Genomic DNA, 23,660 nt, shown 5'->3' on the forward strand with positions numbered 1-23,660 from the left:
TTATTTCAAGCTTGGTTACTAAGACTGTACACCTCTTCAACCTGGAGATAACTTAAAAGTTACGATGACTGGGAAATTTACAGGGATGGGCCAAATATAGATAAATATCTTGTTTTACCTTTTAAACCAAGTTTAGACAAATCAGCTTGTCTTGGGCACATTCAGTGCCTTACTGTAGAGTTTATCTGTGTATAGCAGAAGTGAGAGGAGGACCAATGAGCTGAAAGATAACTCAATCAATCCGCTTCCTCTGTCTTTGCTTCAGTTCATACAGGAAATCTATTGCTGTGTCAAGTTCCAGAGAAGTTTCTTCTGTTCCAAGTTACTAATCTGGCTGAAACACACAGAGTTGAAGGAAGGGGCTAGGAGGAAAGGAGTGCTGTGCTGCTAATGGGCTAAGAAGACCCAGTACGGAAGAGTCAATCAGACAGAGCCTCACCATGTCCACAGCTCCTTTTACACCTGTGTGGATGAAAAGTGCTGAGTGAAGGGCCGAAAATAAGGAAACAGAAATGCCCTGCACTTGGATAACTTCTGATCTTCAGCTACGACTAATTTTGACTCTCTTCTTAGTTGCAGGTGAGTTTGAATTTTCTTTGGGAGGGTGACAGGAGAATGACAGGTGAGAAACCTGGTCACAGCTTTTCCTGAGCTTTCTTTGCCTTTCTTATGGGGGCAGAGCACAGCAAATACAATCAGAGTTATGGGGGAGGGGAGACTTTCCTCCTAGATTTACTTCACTTTATTATTCTTTTTTTCCCCTTTGTCTTGCTTATTTTATTTTTTATCCTACTACACTATACGTATATCTATACTTTACCCCACTGCCTACTTTCTCATCCCTCCCCCCATTTGTAGGGTGAGGCAGAATAAATTACTTTCTAGTAGCAATCCAAGTCATCTGATGAAAGCAGAATTATTTTCGTCTCTTCTTAAACAACTTAAATAATCATCCCAATCTATTTATGTCTGTATTGTTAACAGTATAAATGAGGAAAGTTTATTGTTCTCTTGTCACTTTCGATGACCAGGCATTTTTAAAAATATAACACGTTCAGAAGTTTGGTGTTGTGTCTGTGATGTAGGTCTGTATTTAATACGTGTGGGCTGTCAGAGACTCTTTCTGGCTTAGAAGACACACTCTTCAACATCTAGGTTCCTGCAAGAGTTGTGGAGAAATTGGGGCTGTTGTGGGGGTGTCCTGGTTTCACTACAGAGGGTTGGTAGGAGTTGATGTAGGAGGGAGTTTTCAGGTTTCACTTTTAGTTGATGGAAGCAGTTGCAAGGAAACATTTGGTTTTAAAATTTATAGTTTAGTAATTCAAAGAAAAAAATTATTTTTTCTCATATAAATGATTTTAAAATACTACCCATCTTCCAGGAAAACATCTGCTTTTCCTCATGTAGCTGAGCACACGTAAAGTAACGATGCTGTATCACTGAGCTCTTCTGTGCAGTGCTTTCACATAATTTTTTCCCTTTGATCTGCACAGCAACCCAGCGAAGTAGGCACAGAAGACATTTTTCCACCTCACAAAGAAACTGAGGTATAGAGAGTTGAAATTTGTCCAAGTTTATACTACTGGTATACCTAGTACTAATATACATTTGTAAGCAACACTAAACATCTGAATAGGCAGTTTTCCTCAATACTTAGTCTTTATGCTTCTCGCTAACAAGCACCATTAAGTCAATACTTAGTTATAAACTGAATGGAGTATTTATTCATTAAAAAAAAAATCAAATGATCTGAATCTTTCAGTAGTTGAGATCTTGTTGTAGAAAGTTTTTATAGAAACCTGTACAGGACCCAGTTTGGCAGGGAATGTCAGCTAGACAATGAGTTATTTATGTTAAGCTGCAATGTGACTTTGGGGTAAAAGAAAAAAATCATGATTAAAACATAATCAATAATTTTGAATTTGATGGTTTAAAGGTTTGGATTTTAAAACTATTTCTAACCACAGCTAGGATATACTACCAATATCAAATCCCGGAATTTTTGCTTCTATAATTATAATGTTATCAGAATATTTAAGAGAAAGATATCGAAAAGCAAATTATATTTTGTGCAGTGATTTGACATGATAAATTCACCATGAAATAATTCAGAATAATGATATGCAAAGCCCTTGGGGCATGAGTTTATATTTTTATTACTAATACTGCTTTGTTATTAATACAGCTAAACAGAAATAACTCACTTTATTAGATAAGACAAACTCACAAAGAAGAATGAGAAATAATGACTTCACTGTAAAACATGCCATTAAAAAAATTATTTACTTTTTTTTTTACTTATTTGCTTGTAAATTAATGTAGCAGTTGATGGATAAGATTTATTAAGAAACTGTCTGAGAGGGAAAAATAAAAACAATGCTAATCATCCATTGCGGAGAAAAGCTCTCTAGTCCTGTATCTAGTCTCCTTCCCTCAAACTCCCCTTTTTCCACGCCACGTCTTTCTTTTTATTTTATACTATTGTCTTCTAGATTTTTTTCTTGTGTTCAAATTATATTTTGATGTCCCCATCAAAATGACTCTTTTCTTTTATAAAAGTCGCTAATATTTAGATTAAGAGTTACTGGAAGAAATCCTCCTTTTTTTTTTTTTCTTCTTTGGGCTAATTTTAACCATTTATTATTATCTTCCAGTAGGGGGCAGGCAGTCACAAGAGGAGATAAAAATCAAGGGAGGGTTGATTGGCAGCTTTGGCAGGTTTGCAAAAATGGAAAAAGAGATTAAAGGCAATGTGAAAAAGAAGGTGTTTGTCCTCATTGATTTCAGTCTTGTCTTCCTTTTCTAATTTGTAATAGCTATGAATTAACACATTATAGTAATTTTTAGGTGTGGTATCCTCTAAACATCCATGCTTAAGCAGTTAATAAATGGTCAATACTGAAATCAGATTGGTTGTATTCTTTGCAGCCAAAGATGGGAAAGCTCTGTACAGTCAGCAAAAACAAGACCTGGAGCTGACTATGGCTCTGAACATCAGCTCCTTATTGCAAAATTCAGGCTTAAATTGAAGACAGTAGGGAAAAACACTAGGTCATTCAGGTATGACCTAAATCAAATCCCTTATGATTATACAGTGGAGGGGATGAATAGATTCAAGGGATTATGTCTGGTGGACAGTGCCTGAAGAACTATGGACAGAGGTTCCTAACATTGTACAGTAGTCAGTAACTGAAACCATTCTAAAGAAAAAAGAAATGCAAAAAAAGGCAAAGTGGTTGTCTGAGGAGGCTTTACAAATAGCTGAGAAAAAAAGAGAAATGAAAAGCAAGGGAGAAAGGAAAGAAATATAATTAACTGAATGCAGAGTTCCAGAGTATATCAAGGAGAGATAAGAAGACCTTCTTATGTGAACAATGCAAAGAAATAGAGGAAAACAATAGAATGGGAAAGACTAGAGATCTCTTCAAGAAAATTGGAGACATCAAGGGATCATTTCATGCAATGATGGGCACAATGAAGGACAGAAACAGTAAGGACCTAACAGAAGTAGAAGAGATTAAAAAGAGGTGGCAAGAATACACACAAAAAAGAACTGCACAAAAAGGTCTTAATGACCCAGATAACCATGATGGTGTGGTCACTCACCTAGACCCAGACATCCTGAGTGTGCAGAAGTCAAGTGGCCTTAGGAAGCATTACTATGAACAAAGATAGTGGAGGTGATAGAATTCCAGTTGAGCTATTTCAAATCCTAAAAGATGATGCTGTTAAAGTGCTGCTCTCAATATGTCAGCAAATTTGAAAAACTCAGCAGTGGCTACAGGAAAAGGTCAGTTTTCATTTCAATCCCAAAGAAAGGCAGTGCCAAAGAATGTTCAAACTACCTTGCAGTTGAGGTCATTTTGCATGTTAATAAGGTTATGCTCAAAATACTGCAAGCTAGGCTTTGGTAGTACGTGGCCTGAGAACTTCCAGATGGACAAGTTGGGTTTAGAAAAGGCAGAGGAAACAAAGACCAAATTGCCAATATTTGTTGGACCATAGAGAAAGCAAGGGAATTCCAGAAAAACATCTGCTTCATTGACTATGCTAAAGCCTTTGACTGTGTGGATCAGAACAAACTGGAAAATTCTTAAAGAGATGGGAATTTCAGACCACCTTACCTGCCTCCTGAGAAACCTGGATACTTTGGCCACCTGACTCATTAGAAAAGACCCTGAGGCTGTGAAAAGTTGAAGGCAGAAGGGGAGGCTGATAGAGGGTGAGATGGTTGGCATCATCAATTCAATGGACATGAGTTTGGGCAAACTCTGGGATACAGTGAAGGAGGGGAAGCCTGGCATGCTGCAGTCCATGGGGTCGCAAAGAGTTGGACATGACTGAGCCACTGAACAACATCAACAAATCCTTTTGGCATCTGCAGATTTTGGTGTCTGCAGAATCTCTTATTTTGCCCCTCATACTGATAATGTGTGTCTTCTCTTTGTTTATCAATCTGGTTAGAGGTTATTGATTGCATATATAATGTGTATGTGTGTGTGTGTGAGAGAGAGAGAGAGAGAGAGAGAGAGAGAGAGAATAGGGCCTAAAAATTATTTGCCACCTACATTAGAGAGATCAAGCTAAAGTGAAACACATGGAGAACATTTTAAATCAGTCAGTCTTGAAATGGTGTTGGAGTTATTGAAGGCTTTCTGGAGGAGAAGGGTCTTGAATGATAGGTTTGGATAGATGGGGAAAGAAAGATAGGAATTGGGAGGAGCAGGTGTGCGGCATGATTAAAGGCAGGTGATTCAGGGATAGAAGGAACTGTAGCTTGATGTAACAGAGATTGTTATATGATCTCAGGAAATAAGGCTGCATTTCAGGCATCCTTAATCAGTAAACAAAGGAACTTGGAAACTGTAACTTTTGGAGGAAATAATATAATAAAATAATATTTTGGAAAGAATGTGGCAGCAGTATCTCATTGAGTAGGAGTGGCACTTGGTAAAGCTTTATTTTGAAGCAGGGGCAAGGGTTCTTACCCTTGAGTTTCCATTTTAGGAAGGTCCATGGTATCACTGAGAGTCATTGGTGGCTAAGAAAGGAAGTTTCTTTGCAGAGGAAGATAAATTCAATCTAGAGATGGCAAACACACAGGATGAAAATCTCTATTGGTACTTGGAAGTATAGCACAATCCAGGCTTCGTGAATTATTCATGGTGGAGGATCCCACAAAAAAGTACCCATTGAGATAAAAATAACAGAATAAGCTCTAGAGATTTTTGGATTTGGGTCCTAGGAATTATAATTATTTCTTCTTTATAACAGAGAATAAGATCTGAGAAGATGTGGGGAAAGAGACACTCTGTAGTATAGATGGAATGCTTCACTTTAAAAAAGAGGAAAGAAGCTCTTCTGAAATTGCAGACTAAGATGAGAAGTTATATGTAGAGATGCTAATAGGTTGAGGATAGAAATAAGGAAATGGGAACAAATCAGAGAATTCCACAGTAGGTAAATTCCCTTCCAACAGTCATGAGTATTTCAGTTAATGGTGCTAGTTAATAAAATAACCTGGTTGTCATTTGGTTTTCTGCTGTATCTGAAAAATCAGTCTGTACAGTGATTAAGATGCAGTAACCATGGATATACTTTTGCCTCTTCCCCTTGTTGTCATCAATACAGATTTGAAAATTCCTAAATAGGATTAGGGAGCAGATCTGTGGTTACAAAATGACTTGGGACTGTGTGATGCTAATTGCTTCTAAGAATCAAACCATTACTTTTTTTTTCTTAATAGTTATAAACTTTAAAAGTTGGGTTTTAAGCAGAGAAAGTTTATTAGTTAGGACTCTTGGAAGCAGCAGCTGGAAAATAGGGCAAGGCATCAGAGGGAGAAGTCCAGCAATCCCAACCATGACACCCTCATCTGACTACATGTGAATTTCTGGAGTTAGAGGGGCTCCAGAGAAGCTCTGCATTGAATCAGAACGTCTTATGGGTCTTATTCCTCCAAATTAGTCAACAGATATGGACTGCTCTGGGAAAAGTCTGACTTTGCTTGGGACAACTGAGATGATTTCTGAAGGTGTGGGAACTGAAGGCCATCTGCTGACAGTGCTCCTAAGAGCAGGAGCAAAAAAGTCTTTCCTAGAATAGGATTCTGGGCACACGTACTATCTCCACCATAGGTGCTATTTCAAATATTCTTCATTCCTTCCTGAATTTCTGAGTTTCTGTGTGGTGCTATTTCCCTTCAACCTAAATAACTTCTATTATCCTCACTAGTAGTGTAGTCCTGCTGGCGAGGAGTTCTCTTAGTCTCCTTTTATATGAATATGCTTCATTCTTGCATATTTACTCTTGCATATTTTTGCTGGATATAGAATTCTGGTTGACTTTTTTTTCTTTCACCACTTTAAAAATGTTGTTTTACCATTTCTGATGAAAAGTTGGCAGACGCTCAAAACACTATTTCTCTTACTGTAATGTGTCATTTTTTTCTGGCCACTTTCAAGATTTTTTCTTTATTGTCAGTCCTCACCACTTATAATGTGTCTATGTATGGTTATTTTTATATTTATCCTGCTTGAGGATTACTGAAATTGTTGACTCTATAAATTTATGCTTCTTGGTAAATTTAGGGAAATTTTTAATTGCTATTTTCTCCAAATATTTACCAGCTTTCTATGTTAGAAGTTCTGCTACTTCATTGAAGGCCTTTGTGGCTAATATAGGTTTTTTTTTTTTCTTCCAGTTATTTTTTTTTTCTCTCTGCTCTTCAGATTGGATAATTTCTATTGATATATTTTTAAGTTTGCTAACAATTTCTTCTCTCATTTCTAGTCTTCTGTTAAGGTCATCTTACATTTTTCTATTTTATAGTTTCCATTTATTTTGTAACTTGTTTCTTTTCTTTCTGTTGAGGTTTTTCTGTTTCTTCCTTCATCGTGAGCCTATTTTCTTTCATATCACTGCAAATAGTTTAATCTCTACTTTATGGTACTTGTCTGATAATTGCAATATCTGGGTCAATTTGAGGTTGATCTCCCTGTAATGTTTCTTTTTTTCCTTCTAAAAATGGGTCACAATTTCCTGGTTCTCTGCACAGTGGGTATATTTATTTATATTGTGACTATTACATCTTAGAGACTATATTCTGTTACATTACTTTGTTGATTTTTTTCTTTTTCAGAAAACATTTAACTTGGTGGAACTCAAACTAAAAACTCTCTTTTGGACAATATTTTAAATCTCAGTGCTTTTACCTTTAGTTGGTTGGTTTAAGTGTGCCCTGCCATGTGGGGCTTGGGATTAGCCAGAGATGTGCATACAGTTTATATAAGGAATTTGAACTCTTGCTTTCTGCCTCCCTCAATTTCAAGAGCCTAAGGTTGCCCAAAATCTATCTTTCTGTTCTTCAGAAAACTGTGGATTTTTTTTTTTTCTCTCTCAGAATTTTAGCTGTCCAGTGTCCTGCCAACTACAGCATTTCCTGGGACTAGAAGTGGTAAATATGGAAACCTTTCCTTCTTTCAAGGATTGATACCCCTCAAGAATCTTGCTTTTTCTACTTTCCAGTGGCTTCAGATAGCTTTTATATTTTGTCAGAATTTGCGGTTGTTACTGTGTTGAAGCTTACAGGGGCCATAAACCAACTGGAACTTTCTTCGTCTGTCTTTTTAATATCATTGTGATTTTTAAAATATCATTGTGTTTTTATGAACTGATATTGATTTGGTTGGCTATATTGTCTTAGATGTTGAAATTGAATGTTCAGTTCAGTTCAGTTTAGTTGCTCAGTTGTGTCTGGCTCTTTGTGACCCCATGTACTGCAGCGCGCCAGCTTCCCTGTCTATCACCAACTCTCAGAGTTTAATCAAACCCATGTCCATCGAGTTGGTGATGCCATCTAGCCATCTCATCCTCGGTCATCCCCTTCTCCTCTTGCCCCCAATCCCTCCCAGCATCAGAGTCTTTTCCAATGAGTCAGTTCTTTGCATCAGGTGGCCTTTTTGCTTTCTAAATTTCATCCATGCATTGACTATTTTGCTACCTTTCATTTTTCTCAAAAAAATCTCACTCCCCTTCCCCCCATTTTCTAGATTCTTATGAATTTCTGTATTCAATTTGAGGATCTATAATAAGATATAATTTAAATCACTAGCTATGTCATCTTTAAGAACTTACTTGCCCCCCCCATCCTGCCTTAAACCATAATTTCCTTATTTGTGGAATAAAAGGGATGCCTGACAGTATTAAGAAGTATTGAACTTTCAGACAGGAAGGATTTTAGAAACCTTCAAATTAAATCCTTTCACTTTATACATGAGCAAATAAAGCCCAGAAATGTTTAAGGACATTACTCAGCTTTTTAGTGCATGAGCTGAGCTTGGAACTCCTCCATAGCAACAAAAAATAAAGCGGAAAACAGATGTGGCAAGTATATGTGGGAAAATCCATGATTTTTTGATGTGATATACTTGAAATAACAGCAAGAATTTGAGTGGTGAGAAACAGTGGCATAAGGACTGAGATTCTTGTTTAGGAAAAATAAGTCAAGGCTCACAACACGGACTAGCTTTTTCTGTCAATTAATAAGTAAGGAGGTGTCTGCCATGTGTCAGACACAATGTTCTGTTGCAGATACATAGATCTTGCTCTCACAGAGCTTAGAATCTGTTAGGAAAGGTAGATATTAAATTAATCATCACAAATAATTTCATAAAATGAACTGAGTAAAGAGAAGTATAGGGTGACATGGCAATGTGTAATTGGTAAGCTTGATCTGTTCTGGAGGTCAGGGAAAACTGCTCTTTGGAAGTGAGGTTTAAAATGAAGAAGAGCATAAAACAGCCAGGCAAGGAAAGTTAAGGGGATGAATATTCCAGAAAGTCAAACAGCCTATATGAAGGCCGAGGGAGCTAAACTGTGACTGAAGTGATAAAACGAGAAATCAACTGTGCCGAGGCCCAATTCAAGTTCTGGAGGTGGGGGTGGATGGTGAAAGAGGAGCAGGTGAGACCTGGGGAAATACCTTTACAAAGGTGCCTGAGGATACAGGCAGGCTTGTGGAGAAGGAGACAGATAAGGAGAAGCATACGGTGGTGACAGAGTGAAGGAAGGAAGGGGTTTTAGTTGTTCAGTTGCTCAGTTGTGTCTGACTCTTTGTGACCCCATGGACTGCAGCACATCAGGCTTCCCTGTCCTCCACCATCTCCCAGAGCTTGCTCAAACTCATGTCCATTGAGTTGGTGATGCCATCCAACCATCTTGTCCTCTGTCGTCCCCTTCTCCTCCTGCCTTCTATCTTTCCCAGCATCAGGGTCTTTTCTAATGAGTTAGCTCTTCATATCATGTGGCCAAAGTATTGGAGCTTCAGCCTTAGTCCTTCCAATGAATACTCAGGATTGCTTTCCTTTATGACTGACTGGTTTGATCTCTTTGCTATCCAAGGGAGTCTCAAAAGTCTTCTCCAACACCACAGTTCAAAAGCATCAATTCTTTGGTGCTAAGCCTTCTTTATGGACCAACTCTCATGTCCATACATGACTATGGGAGAAACCATAGCTTTGACTATACAGACATTTGTTGGCAAAGTAATGTCTCTGCTTTTTAATATGCTGTTTAGATTTGTCACGGCTTTTCTTCCAAAGAGCAAACGTCTTTTGATTTCATGGCTGCAGGAGAGGAAAATGGTTAATAGCATCAAAATATGTCAAGCGGTCCAGGAGCATAAGCACCGAAGAAAGGCCTAAAGGTTGACTGTAAAGGGCCTGGTGACCTTCAAAATTGTGCCCCAAATGGAAGGACGTAGGAGCCATAAGATTGCTAACCTTGAGAAGGGTGTAGGTGGACAGGAAATGGAGGCTGTGGGCTCACACCACTAATTCTAGAAGTTTGGCAGCAGAGAAAGGAGACAGGATCACAGGTAAATGGAGAAAGCAGAATCTGATTTTTTTTTTTTCTGTCAACAGAGAGGAGCCTAAGTGTATTCAAAGGGTTTTCTCACGTAAAGTTTTAAGTTGCTTAGTGATTTGTTTTCTTTGTTCTTGCCATTTTGTTACTTTGCCATGGAATACTATGTCATCTTTCCCTATGGTTTATGAATCTGCCTGCAGTGCAGGAAATGCAGGTTCGATCCCTGGGTTGGGAAGATCTCCTGGAGGAGGAAATGGCAACCCACTCTAGTATTCTTGTCTGGAAAATCCCATGGACAGAGGAGCTTGGTAAGCTATAGTCCATGGGGTCGAAAAGAGTGGAACACGGCTGAGCACACATGAGCTGTCTATTACATAATTTGAGAATATTTGGTCTTATGATTTATTTTTGTGATATTGACACTTTTGGAAAAAAAATGTTTATGTAGTAAGTAGTGAGTGGTAGATTCCAAATAATTAAATCTAGTTGTTTTCATTCTCCAAAAAAAATCATTGTATCTGCCCTTTACTGACTCTCTCTCAGACGTTACTCAGAGGTTGTTCTGAGCCAATAATTTGAAGTTAGTTTCCAGACAGAGTCACCCACAGGGCCTAAAATATTAAAGATGCAATGATGCTATCTGAAGCCTACTTAAACGCAACTTTCAGGGCATCTGGACTTTCACAAATCCTTGCAGGTGATTCTGATGGGAGCCATGATTAAGAACACCATTTCAGGTCTTTCTTCATCACCTAAACTATCCCCGTTGTCCCAGCTCTACAGGATGCTCACCTTCAGATTTACCCATCATCCACCGTGGAATTTAACTTCCCCAAATGTTAAGGTTTCTGAGAGCCAACCCCTTGCCTTATTCATTCTACTATTCCTAAAGCTCTGCACAGCTACCTGACACTGAGTAGGTATTCTCAGAAAGTGTTTGTAAACCTGCGTGTCTGTGTCTGCTCAGTTTCCCCGTCGGATCTGACTCTTTGTTATGCCATGGACTGTAGCCCACCAGGCTCCTCTGTCCATGGTATTTCCCAAGCAAGAATACTGGAGCGGGTTGCCATTTCCTCCACCAGGGGATCTTCCTGACCCAGGAATCAAACCTGCATCTCTTGTGTCTCCTGCATTGGCAGGTGGATTCTTTACCACTGCACCACTCGGGAGGCCCAGGTATACTCAGAAAATGTTTGTCAGCCTAAACTTCTTCAAAATGTCTCTGGTATCTGTAACCACGCTTGCCCTTTATGCTTCTCTCTGAGGAACCAAGTGTCAGTCTCTTCAAAAGCAAACCTTCATTTTGCATTTGTCTCGTCTCCTCCCACAACCTCTAGGATCCTGCATGCCAGTTAGCCTCCTTCATTCTTGTAACTGCTAGTGCTCCCTCTGTCTACAAATATGCTGTACGGCTCAAATACCCACTCAGCCCTTCTAGTTTCAGACATTGCCCCATCTCTCCCTTTCAGATTTGACATGAAAGGATAAAGCTACTGTCTCATTCTCTGATACTTTCAGGATAAAAATTCTTGAAAGAGCAAGTCTACAGTTGTTGACAATTGCTTCTGCTTGGGCCCTTGCAATTGTTCTCTATTCCCTCTATACTAACACCACTCTCTTACAGCTCTTAATGGTCTCTGTGAATTTTGTTAGCAAATCATAATGTCTCTTACTCCTTACTTAAAAATTTTTCATATATGAGTTGGCCTTGATTATTTGTGTCTTGAAAACTTCTCTTTCCTTGGCTTCAAGATCCCGCATTTACCTTCTACTTTTCTTCATTGTTTCTGCTAACTTTACTTCCTTCATTAATTCCCTAATTTTAAATGTTTCAAGACTCTCATTTTGGCCTTGTCTTTAATTTCCACAACAAATACAGTGATGTGGCAGTCCATGGGCTGGATCTGGCTTAGAGACACTTTTGACTGGCTCATGTAATATTTTTAAAATTTTGAATTAGCTGCCAATATTTTTAAATTGGTAGATTTTACCCAAACCCCCTGAGATGGTATCTAGGGTTGCTGTGAGGATTGAGTTAAATTATATATATATATATATATATATATATATATATATATATATATAAAGCACTTAATACTATATCTGAATTTGACAGACATTCAAAAAATTATATCATAATTATCATTTTACAGTTTCCAAAGCTCTTTCATAGATATTACTTCATAACTTATTTAATTGGCCCCTACAGACCAACTTTTTGTTTTTTTTTCTAAGAATTAAAAACTATACCAGCATTAATATCCTAGAATATAAGGCATATTTTGGAGATATTGTGGGTTTGGTTCCAGACTACCACAATAAAGTGAATATCACAATAAACTGAGACACACAAATTTTTGGTTTCCCAGTGCATGTAAAAGTTTTGTCTAAAGAAAACAGTTATGTCTCCACTATACTGTGACTTCCCTGCTGGCTTATCAGTAAAGAATCTACCGGTAATACAGGAGACATAAGCATTGTGGGTTTGATCCCTGGGTTAGAAAGATCTCCTGAAGAAGGGAATGGCACCCTACTCCAACATTCTTGCCTGGGAAATCCCATGGACTGAGGAGCCTGGCAGGCTACAGTCCATAGAGGTCACAGAAGAGTTGGACACAACTGAGAGGCTAAATAACAACACTATACTGTAGTGTGTAAGTGTACAATAGCATTATGTATAAAAAACAATGTATGCACCTTAATTAAAAAATACTTTACTACTAAAAGATGTTAACCATCATCTCACAACACAGGGTTGCCATAAACCTGCAATTTGTAAAAAACATAGTAAAGTGAAGTGCAGTAAAATGTGGTATGCCTGTATCTTTGTATATCTGATATGTGTATATATTCACTATCTGTTCACCAAAAACACTGACCCTTGTGATCACTGATACACATTTGTACAACATCTACCATGAGTAGGGAACAAATTTGTTTTCATTACCTAGTTTTGGACTGTGTGATGGTAACTGCCTGAAAAAAAGTTAACCCAACAATATGACTTTTATTAATACTGTGTCCTACTAAAATGATGCAGACTTTGTGACTATTGTCACAAACACAAAAATTAGTCCCAGCAATATGGTTTTTATTAGCACTGTTTCCTATCCATATTTTTTCCTAAGTGGCTAGTTAGTTCCCCCAGTATCATTTACCAATGATATAATCATTCTTCCCCTTATGAATTTGAATGCCTATTCCTATCAGATATTAAATTCCCATAAATGTAGATAGAGCAACTGTTTCAGAGAGTAATCTGTGCAATATTACAGAGGTAATAAATGGAAATTTATTTATTTTAACATTAGCCAAAAGGCTAGTTGATTTTGTTACTCTAATTGTGGTGCTTTTTTCTATTTTTGTCTCTGCTAAAACTTTGGGTTTCTACTCAGTTTTGTTTACTGAACAGTTAATTAGGTGTTGTGTGCTACTAAGTTAATGTATTTTAAAATATAAATAATGTTCATAAATTAAGTATAAGAACACAAAATAGATGTATTGTGTTACTAGTTCATTCGGTCTTGTATCAATTACTTCTTGCTGCATAATAAACTACCCACAGACAAATACTTATTCTCTCACAGTGACCCAAGAATGAGTGATAGAGAAACCATGAGGGTAAGCCATAGTCTTTTATCATTTCTGCTGTATCGTATTTGTTAGAAGTGAGTTACTAAATCCAGCCCACATGCAAGAGGAGGGGATTTTATAAAGACACAATTACCAAGAAAGTAGGGACCATCTTAGAGGCTGCCTATCACCTCAGTACTAGTATAAGTTACTCAAGGTACATTTTATATACTTTTCACTTATTGCTGTTACAGTTTCATATACTTGTTTGATTATTTGGTTACTGTGTATTATTCCTATCAGATTGAAAGCTCCATGATACAGGCATTTATTAAGGCCTAGCTATTGTAACTAACTAACTAAATATTATTAATGCAGCTTCCAGCTTCCCTCCACCAGTCCGAAAGCTCTAATACATGTGATAGGTGATCACTCAGATACCATCTCAGTGAAAACTACTAGCGAAAGACTGATCATCATCTTAGGAGGCAGAAAAAAAAAGCTCATTTCCTTTACTTCCAATATTTCTCATAAAATTACTGCATTACTTTTCAGGTAGCTTTAGTAGAGAAAAAAATCACATGAGTCTGTTATTCCAACTGTTGTTTTTTTAGTCTCTAAGTCATATCTGACTCTTGTGACTCCATGGCCTGTAGACTGCCAGGCTCTTCTGTCTATGGAATTCTCCAGGCAAGAATACTGGAGTGGGTTGCCATTTCCTACTCCAGGAGAACTTCCCAACCCAGAGACGAAACCCACATCTCTTGTGCCTTCTGCACCGCAGGCAGACTCTTTACCATTGAGCCACTTGGAAAGCCCATTCCGACCATTACTGTTTGCTATTTAGACAATAACAAAATCCAGGGGAATATTGGCTATGCTTTCAATTATTCCTATAGGGTGGTAGTACTTTTAAATTATATATCAGAAATAAAATTGTACATTAGTGTAAAACTTCTCCCAAAATTACAAAGTTTATGGATTTTCTGGCTGACTATCATGGATTTCCACTAGTTCCCAATGTGAAAATTATTGCATTAGAGAAAGAAATATAATTAGACTATTTGGCTGACAATTCATCTTATTTTCAGAACCTCTAAAAAAAAGGAGACAATTCAAGGTCTCTTCTTGTTTGAATCCATTCATAACTCTAAAAACTGTTGGGAAATAATACTTGTATGTCTAACCAATATCCACAACATACAGTTTTATAAAACACAGTACAAACATACTAACTAAAATGTTAAGGTTGATATTTTAAGCTTTCTGAAGCCAGAGAGTTATGATAAAGCTTTCTGTACTGTATTGACTTTACCATACTGGTGATTAGAAAAAGCTATGTGCTCAGTATAGCTAAATAAGGTTGTTCTGACAGTGTGATTTTGATTTCCGGGTCTTTATGTGATTAAGATCTCGGTCTCAGAGTTGCATTTATTTAAAATGAAGCTTGAATCTTTAGGAGAAATGTAGTTTCCTTTTTACTGGCTTTAAAACCTCAGTTTGTAATGCTCTTCAGATACCTTTCACTAGTTATTCCTTACTTATTAAGAATGACAGTGTGCCTTTTGCAGAGGGGAGAACTAGAGTATATAAATTTAGTTATTTTAAGTAATTTGGGAAAGAAGCAGAGTGAAGTAAAACTCAAATCTCTCATATTTTCCACCATTGCTTTATTCAAAATGATCCAGTTCTAAATTTGTTATAATAATTTGCAGAGTTTTGAAGTCAGAAGCTTGAAACACCAAATGAAAAATGCAGTAATTCTATTATTTGGTCTTCCTTGTGTAAATATCAGAATATTCACACAGATTTAAGTGTATTGACATATACTGAATATATTTTAATGTATTCTATGTTCCTCTTTTAAAAAAGTATTTTGATAATAAGTTCATTAAATGTTAAATTTAACAACAAAGATGACAAGTAAAGATGTAAATACCACAATAAACCATAAAAATGACTGTTATTTAGGTCAATACTAGCATAGAAGTCTCAAGTTCTGGAGAGAAATATTAAAAGAAATATAAAAGTAAAGTTCTTCTACATTATTCTCTTTTATAGCTATATGGTCATTTTGTTAAAGCATAGCCAAATATTTTAGGCTACAGTTTTGCTTCAATTTTAAGATTCTTTCAGCTTAAATTCATTTGCTCAGGCTCCTTACTGCTTGTTTGTTTTCTCCCAAAACCTTACAAATGAATGAAAGAGCAGAAAATCTTTAAGTTTTGTTTCTCATCTGCATATATTAGAAATAATAATTTGAGCCAGTATATCAACTAATTATGGCATAATATATGTTCTACTTTGGTTAATAAACAGTTACTAAATCAGGGATTTTACTAGGAATTGTGAAATATTAGAAATGCCTATTTCTAACTTTTTTAGTCAGTACAGCCCAGCAAAGCACAGGATTTTGCATAGATAAAATCTGTTAGATCACACAAGAAAACCATGTGCTGTTTCTGAGAGCCTTTTCCACTTGCTGGAGGAAGGCTTTGGAGTATGTGTTTGCATAGTCATGCCTATACGGTGTCTACTGTGGGGGTGGTATATACTTGCTCAGGCATATGACAATGATGATTTGGGAAAGGAAACTCAAAGCGAGTGCTCAAAGTGACTAAGAGGTTTCATTAATAGTCAAATCACAAAACAATCTTACTTCTGATGATTTTGACTTAGATGGAAAAGGTTTTTTTAAACATTATTTCCAGTGCTAAGGGGTTTTCATTTGTATTTTCTTTTATGTTTATTTGTGTAGATGCATGTTCTAATATTACGTGTGTTAAAACCTGATGTTTCTGACATTGTTTTTAATTAAAATGAGGGATAATTTATATATAATTAACTGGGCACATGTAAAAGTTACAATTTGATGAGGTTTGACAGTAGTATATTTCTGTAATTACTATCACAAACAAGATAAAAAACATTTCCACTGTTCCCAAAATATTCCTTCATGTATACTAGTAGTCCTCCCTTGTCTTTACACCCATCATCTGTGGGCAACCAATGATCTGCCATTTGTCACCATAGATTAGTTAGCATTTTTATATTAGCATTGTGGTGTCTAATATGTACTCTTTTGTGTCTACCTTATTGCACTCAAAGGAATGACTTTTGAGATTCATCAATTTGTGTGTATTCCTTTTCACTGCTGAATAGTATTCCATTATACAGATAACTTAGCTATCTGCTGATTGGCATTTGGGTTATTTCTAGCTTTTGGTTATTGTGAATAAAACTTCTATGAACATTCATACACAAGTCTTTGTGTGGACATATATTTTTATTTCTCTTGGGTAAATACTTAAGATTGAAATGGTAAGGTTATATGTGGGCATGTGTTTGACTTTTAGAAAAAACTACTATAAATTTTCTAGTGCAGTTACACTTTTTTATATTCCCACTAATAATGTGTGAAAGTTTTAGTTGTTTTACATTTGTGCCAATATATGTTATCAGTCTTTTTAACTTTAGCCATAGTAATAGGTGCATAATCATCATCTCACTGTGATTTAAATCTGCATTTCCTCTACAATTACTAATATTAAACATCTTTTTTGTGTATTTATTGGTAATCTGAATTTTTTTTTTTGGTAAATTGTCTGTTCAAGTCACTTGCCTGTTTTTTTTTTAATTGATTTTTAAAATAATTGAATTATAAAAGTTCTTCACATACTATTGTTTTTTTAGCTGTGCTGTGGCTTGTAGAATATTAGTTCCCTGACCAGAAATTGAATCTGAACTTCTCTAGTCAAAGTGCTGAGTTCTAACCATTGGACCAGCAGGAAACTCCTGAAGAACCAGCTTTTAATTTTGTTAATTTTTGCATTACTTGTTTTCTGTTTTGTTGATTTCTGCTCTTCCTTTTATTATTTTCATCTTTCTATTTTGTTTTGAACTTTTTAAGGCGGATTTTAGGTAATTCCTGCTTTGTTATTAGTATTTAAAGCTATTAATTTTTCTGTAAGCATTGCCTTAGTGTAGCTGCATATCACAAAATTTGATACTATATACACTTTTATCTGTCCTACTTCTTTTATGTAACAATATGTCCTGGAGATCACTCCATATCTGGTTTATAAAGATATTCCTCATTCTTTTTAAGGGTTTCATTGTACTTCATTTTGGGGATGTTCTATAATTTAGAAAACTAGTTCCCTATGATTTGCATTATTTCTAGAAGTCTTGCTATTATAGTGTAGTAATGACCTGTCTTCTGTATATACATTAATATATTTCAACTGTTGCCTATATAGCTTTGGGATAGTTTCTGGGAAACTGATATGGCTGGGTCAAAAGGAAAATGCTTATGTAACTGCTATTGTCAAATTTTCCATTACTGAAGTGGCAACATTTTACATTCCCACCAGCAGTATATTGACATGCCTATTTCTCTACCGTTTTGCAGAGTATATTCTCCAATTTTTTGGTTTTGACGATCTTATAAATGAGAAATAGCATTTCTGAGTAGTTTTATTTTGTATTTCTTTTACCATAAATGATGTTGAGCTTCTTTCTAAATGACTAGGAGACATGTGTACTTCTTTTTCTGTGAACTGTCCATAACTATAGGGTTGTGTGACCTTAATTTTTAACCCAGCTTGAGCCAGCTGCGTGCCAGCAAACTGTGCAAACCACTCTTTTAAGCACTGAGGACGAAGAATGAAAAACCTAGATGAAAATCCCTGCCCCACCCCTGGAGTTTACAATCTAGTGAGGGAGTGGTGTGTTTGGCCCATGAATTTTGGCAAATGTCTCAAATCTTCTTCCCTAGCTTGGCTATTCCTATTCAGATCCAGAATTCATAATGCTTGTGCCCATATGCCTTTATAATAATCCTGATTCTATGGACTTGCTGTTGATGTGCTCTTTTAGACTTTTGTCTCTCGTTGTTTCTACAGAAACATGGCTGGGACTTGCTTCTCCAGCTCTCTTAATTTGGTTAATTTTGGGCTTCCCAGGTGAGGCTAGTGGTAAAGAACCCTCCTGCCAATACAGGAGACTTGAGAGATACAGGTTTGATCCCTGGATTGAGAGACCCCCTGGAGAAAGGCGAGATGATCCACATCAGTATTCTTGCCTGGAGAATTCCCATGGACAGAGGAGCCTTGCGGGCTACAGCCCATGGTGTCACAAAGATTCAGACACGACTGAAGTGACTTAACATGCCACGTATAGGTAGTGTATTTATTCTAGTGTATTTCTTAGGAACCAACCCTTGGTTTCTACCCACTGTGCCAAGAACTATTCGCACAAGAAAAATCTGACAGTTGGAGCAGCTTACAAACTGGGGTGAAAGTGTAAGTTACTCAGTTGTATCTGACTCTTTGTGACCCCCATGGACTGTAGCCCACCAGGCTTCTCTGTCCATGGGATCCTCCAGGCAAGAATACTGGAGTGGGTAGCCATTCCCTTCTCCAGGCAATCTTCCCAACCTAGGGATCGAACCCAGGTCTCCCACATTGCAGGCGGATTCTTTACCATCTGAGCCACCAGCTAAACCCAAGCTGGGTTACTGTGGCCAAATTGCTTTATCAAGGTGAGTCTAAATTTTTTTATCTGTAAAATGAGGATGATATCACCTGTCGACATGGAGAGACTGAAATAAATAACATGCAAATTAGCAAAAGTCTATTCTTAATATAAGTGTTCAAAAATTATTTTAAAACAATGTTTTATTAAAGTAAATAGTAGTTAAAAGGGAGTGGGTAGTGTATTCAAAATTTCTCCAAAAAACTCACTGTGCATTGAATTTTATCCTAAAATGTTTCTCTTTGTTGTTCAGATACTGTAGATGCACTAGAAGTGTATTATTTCCTTGTAAATACTTCGAGTTTTATGCCTTCCATAATTAGAGCCTACCACAGTTAGAGCCTGCCAGTATCCAGCCTCAGTTCGAATCATATATCCAGTTTTTCTCATATAATGGCAATACCCAACCATGTGTAGTTCTTCGAAACCTCCAAATGGCTTCATGCCTTCTAAATGCCATTCTTTGTGTGCAATTTTCTTCTTCTTTTTATTTTCCTAGAAAACTCCTCATCTAAGATCCAGCTCAAATATCATTTATTGTAGCAAGTCTTCCCTAATCCTTTACCCTTGCTGTTTTAGAGTTAAAAACATCTTCTTTTAAACTTCTGGACATTATGTATGTATTTATCATCACACTAAAACTTTATGTTATCATTGCTTATACAGTTAATTTCTTGCCTGGACCTCAGGCTCATAGAGAGAAAAGGGTATTGTTCATTATGATGTTTCTGTGCTTAGCGGGTACTTTGCCAGGAGTTGCTACTCAAAAAATGCTTACTAACAATTTTCATTTGGAGCTTGCCTTGTAAAATTTGAACTTAATAGACACTTGTCTATGTGATGTGATTTCAACAGTGTTTAGGATACCCCTTTGTTGCTATGGCTCAGCTGGTAAAGAATCCTCCTGCAATGTGGGTGGGAAATTTGAACCCCGGGCTGGGAAGATCCTCTGAGAAGGGAAAGGCTACTCATTCCAGTATTCTGGCCTGGAGAATTCCATGGACTGTATAGTCCATGGGGTTGCAAAGAGTTGGACACAACTGAGCGGCTTTCACTTGTTGTTATATATCAGCATCCAGTCAACACATCAGTACTAAACTCCTTCCTCACTGGTGCCTGAAATGTCTGTAAACATAGTAAAACACCTTGTCACAACTGGAGATAGACTAAGTGCATTTAAGTCTAGAAGAAGAAATATTTTGACTTGAATATAAGACAGGAGGGTGGTGAGTGGTCCTGTGGGCCTAAAATAGGGATATGCCAAATAGGAAGGAAGATCAAGTGAAAAGTTCATACCAGGATAAATTTTTCTGAGATGTTTGCTTTCCTGTCATAATTCATGTTTTTATTGGCAACTGCAATCCCAAAATGGCCCACAGAATGTGAAAAAAAAATGTGATTTTCTCCAGGAGTGACAAATGCTAATGTATATTTCTTTCTTTACCCCATGTGTCTTTTCAGAATGCTTAAGTGCAGAAATGGAAGGTCCTAAAACATCAAACAACTCAACGCAGCAGATGGACAATGGCAATCACAGTTCAGGTAATGCTCATCTTTTAATAATAATTCTAAGAAAAGTGCTGGATGTTTTTACAGTTTTTACACTTTGAGATCTTGAATTGTCTTAAGCTATTTATAGATTATTTTATCTAAAATTGTCAAAATGAAATACTGCTTATGTTTTAAAATGTTGGTAAATTTTTCATTCTGAAATTATTTTCTGTGCTTATTTAGTACTTATTTCAAGACTGTGATCATGAAGTAAATCAAGGGCACAGCACCAATTTTTTTCATTCTATTTTAAAATCATAGTTTTACTAGGTTTACTCTAGAGAACTTAAAAATATTGGCCTTAGCAGATGTTACTAATTTACTTTCTGTGTGCCCTTGCCCAGCTCTACTGACTCCCAAATTTTTGTTTCTCATTATAGTTAACTTTTTCTTTATATTTTAAAATATTATTTTTGTAATACATTTTACATTGAGCACTTCATGGAAAAATGATTCTAGTGATTTCAAAATGTATTCTTGGACTCAATAAATATCCTTTTTAATTATACTTACTTATTTACTATTTAGAAAAATTAGATTTCAGGTCAACTGCAGACTCAAATAAGTAAAATGACTATATAAATTATTAATCTGAGGGGTGGGAATAGTGCTTGAGTTTAGTGAGTTAAATGGTGCCTCCACCTCAAGATCTGTCCACCAGGAACCTACAAATATGGGTACATTTGGACAAAGGGCCTTTGAAAATGTATTTAAGCTAAAGTTTTCAGATGAGATCATCCTGGATTAGCATGGGCCCTATGTCCAATGACATAGAAAAGAAAAGGAGAAGACACAAGGGAAAATACAATGTAAAGATGGAGGCAAAGGTTGAAATGATACATCTACAAACTAAGGAATACATAGGATTTCTGGTAGTCACTCAAACCTGGAAGAAACAAAAAAAGGATTCTTTACTAGAGACTTTGGAAGGAATATGGTTGTGCTAACACTTTGGTATATTTCTGACTTCCAGAAATGTGAGAGAATAAATATCTATTGTTTTAAGGGATCAAGTTTGTAGATACATTTTAAGACAGTTCTAGGAAACGTAATATAATGAATAACTAAATTACTTTTCTACTGTAAATATGTCTTTAAACACAGTCCACATATGATTCAGTCTATATACAGATCTTCCATCACTTATGATGGCATTATGCCTCAATAAATTTATCCTAAGTTGAAAATATCATAAGTCAAAATACACCCACCCTACCTAACAGGAGGAAAAGAGGGCGACAGAGGATGAGATAGTTGGATGGCATCACCCACTCAATGGACATGAATTTGAGCAAACTCCGGGAGATAGTGAAGGACAAGGAAGCCTGGCATGCTGCAATCCATGGGGCTGCAAAGAACTGAACACGACTTAGCGACTGAACAACAACGATAACCTAACATCAAAGCTTAGCTGAGCCTTCTTTAAACAGTTGAGCAAAATCATCTAACACAAAGCCTATCTCATACTAACATGTTGGATAACTCATGTAATTTATTGAACACTGTACCTTTTGAAAGTGAAAAAAATAGTTGTATGGGTACAGAATAGTTGTATCAGTTATTTGCCCTTGTGATTGTGTAGGTGATTAGGAGCTGTGGCTTACTGCAGCTGCCCAGCATCACAAGAGAATACCATACTGTATTATTGCTATCCTAGAAAGCAGTCAAAATCAAAAATTCAAAATACAGTTTCTACTGAATGCATATGGCTTTTGCACCATTGTACAGTAAAAAAAAAAAAAAAAAAAAAAGAAGTCCTAAATCACACTATCCCAAGTTGGGGACTGTCTGTATACGTACATACTGAAAGAGTTAGACGTCTTATGTTAATGTAAAACTATAATCTTTCTAAACTTAAAAGAAAATTTGGTTTCATATGAAGAAATTGAAGACAGAAATCATAGAACCATTAATCAGAAGCTTTAAATGATTATTGTACTGCTTTGGTATATACAAAGCTTCAACAAAGACTGAGTAAGAAAGATGCTTTCTTTTAACATTGAAGACATGATACTTGACGTGAAATTGGCATTCTATAGGAACTAGATACCAAATGGAGATAATAAAACTGAATGACTCATATTAGCAGTTAACTAAGTTTAAAAGATGTATTCAGTGTTATAAAAATGATCATAGGACTACTTCTGAAAACAAGCATAATATTTTTCTTTTCTGAAAAATATAATTTTAGCACACTTAAGAGTACGCTACAACTTGTGGGTTTTATCTCTGGTATGAGAAATTGCAGGAATAATTGACTGATTTTCTTCCCAAGGTATTTTTCTTTAGACAGTGAATGTTGCTTAGTTGTAGGAGAATTTTGCGTCTGCTTTAAGAGGCAGAATTCTCCATGGGCCTCCAGTTCAGTTCAGTTCAGTCGCTCAGTCGTGTCCGACTCTTTGCCACCCCATGAATCGCAGCACGCCCGGCGTCCCTGTCCATCACCAACTCCCGCAGTTCACTCAAACTCAGGTCCATCGAGTCAGTGATGCCATCCAGCCATCTCATTCTCTGTCATCCCCTTCTCCTCCTGCCCCCAATCCCTCCCAGCATCAGAGTCTTTTCCAATGAGTCAACCCTTTGCATAAAGTGGCCAAAGTATTGGAGTTTCAGCTTTAGCATCATTCCTTCCAAAGAACACCCAGGACTGATCTCCTTTAGAATGGACTGGATGGATCCCCTTGCAGACCAAGGGACTCTCAAGAGTCTTCTCCAACACCACAGTTCAAAAGTATCAATTCTTTGGCACTCAGCTTTCTTCACAGTCCAACTCTCACATCCATACATGACTACTGGAAGAACCATAGCCTTGACTAGATGGACCTTTGTTGGGAAAGTATTGTCTCTGCTTTTGAATATGCTATCTAGGTTGGTCATAACTTTCCTTCAAAGGAGTAAGCGTCTTTTAATTTCATGGCTGCAATCACCATCTGCAGTGATTTTGGAGCCCCCCCAAATAAAATCTGACACTGTTTCCATTGTTTCCCCATCTATTTGCCATGAAGTGATGGGACCAGATGCCATGATCTTAATTTTCTGAATGTTGAACTTTAAGCCAACTTTTTCACTCTCCTCTTTTGCTTTCATCAAGAGGCTTTTTAGTTCCTCATCACTTTTTGCCATAAGGGTGGTGT

At 36.7% G+C, this 23,660-nt stretch overlaps 1 protein-coding gene across 1 annotated transcript in view; it reads left to right on the plus strand.

Annotated features, from left to right (window-relative positions):
- Positions 1-276: 276 nt before the first annotated feature.
- The window catches only part of CD200R1 (CD200 receptor 1), a 40,353-nt gene continuing 16,969 nt past the window's right edge, over positions 277-23,660 (plus strand). Inside the window, exons 1-2 of the mRNA XM_040224624.1 lie at positions 277-579; positions 20,437-20,517. Coding sequence (XP_040080558.1) covers positions 513-579; positions 20,437-20,517 — 148 coding nt within the window. The 5' untranslated portion in view covers positions 277-512. The remainder of the gene's footprint in view (positions 580-20,436; positions 20,518-23,660) is intronic.

The sequence above is a fragment of the Oryx dammah genome, unplaced genomic scaffold (genome assembly GCF_014754425.2).
Source record: "Oryx dammah isolate SB20612 unplaced genomic scaffold, SCBI_Odam_1.1 HiC_scaffold_2, whole genome shotgun sequence".
Taxonomy (NCBI): domain Eukaryota; kingdom Metazoa; phylum Chordata; class Mammalia; order Artiodactyla; family Bovidae; genus Oryx; species Oryx dammah.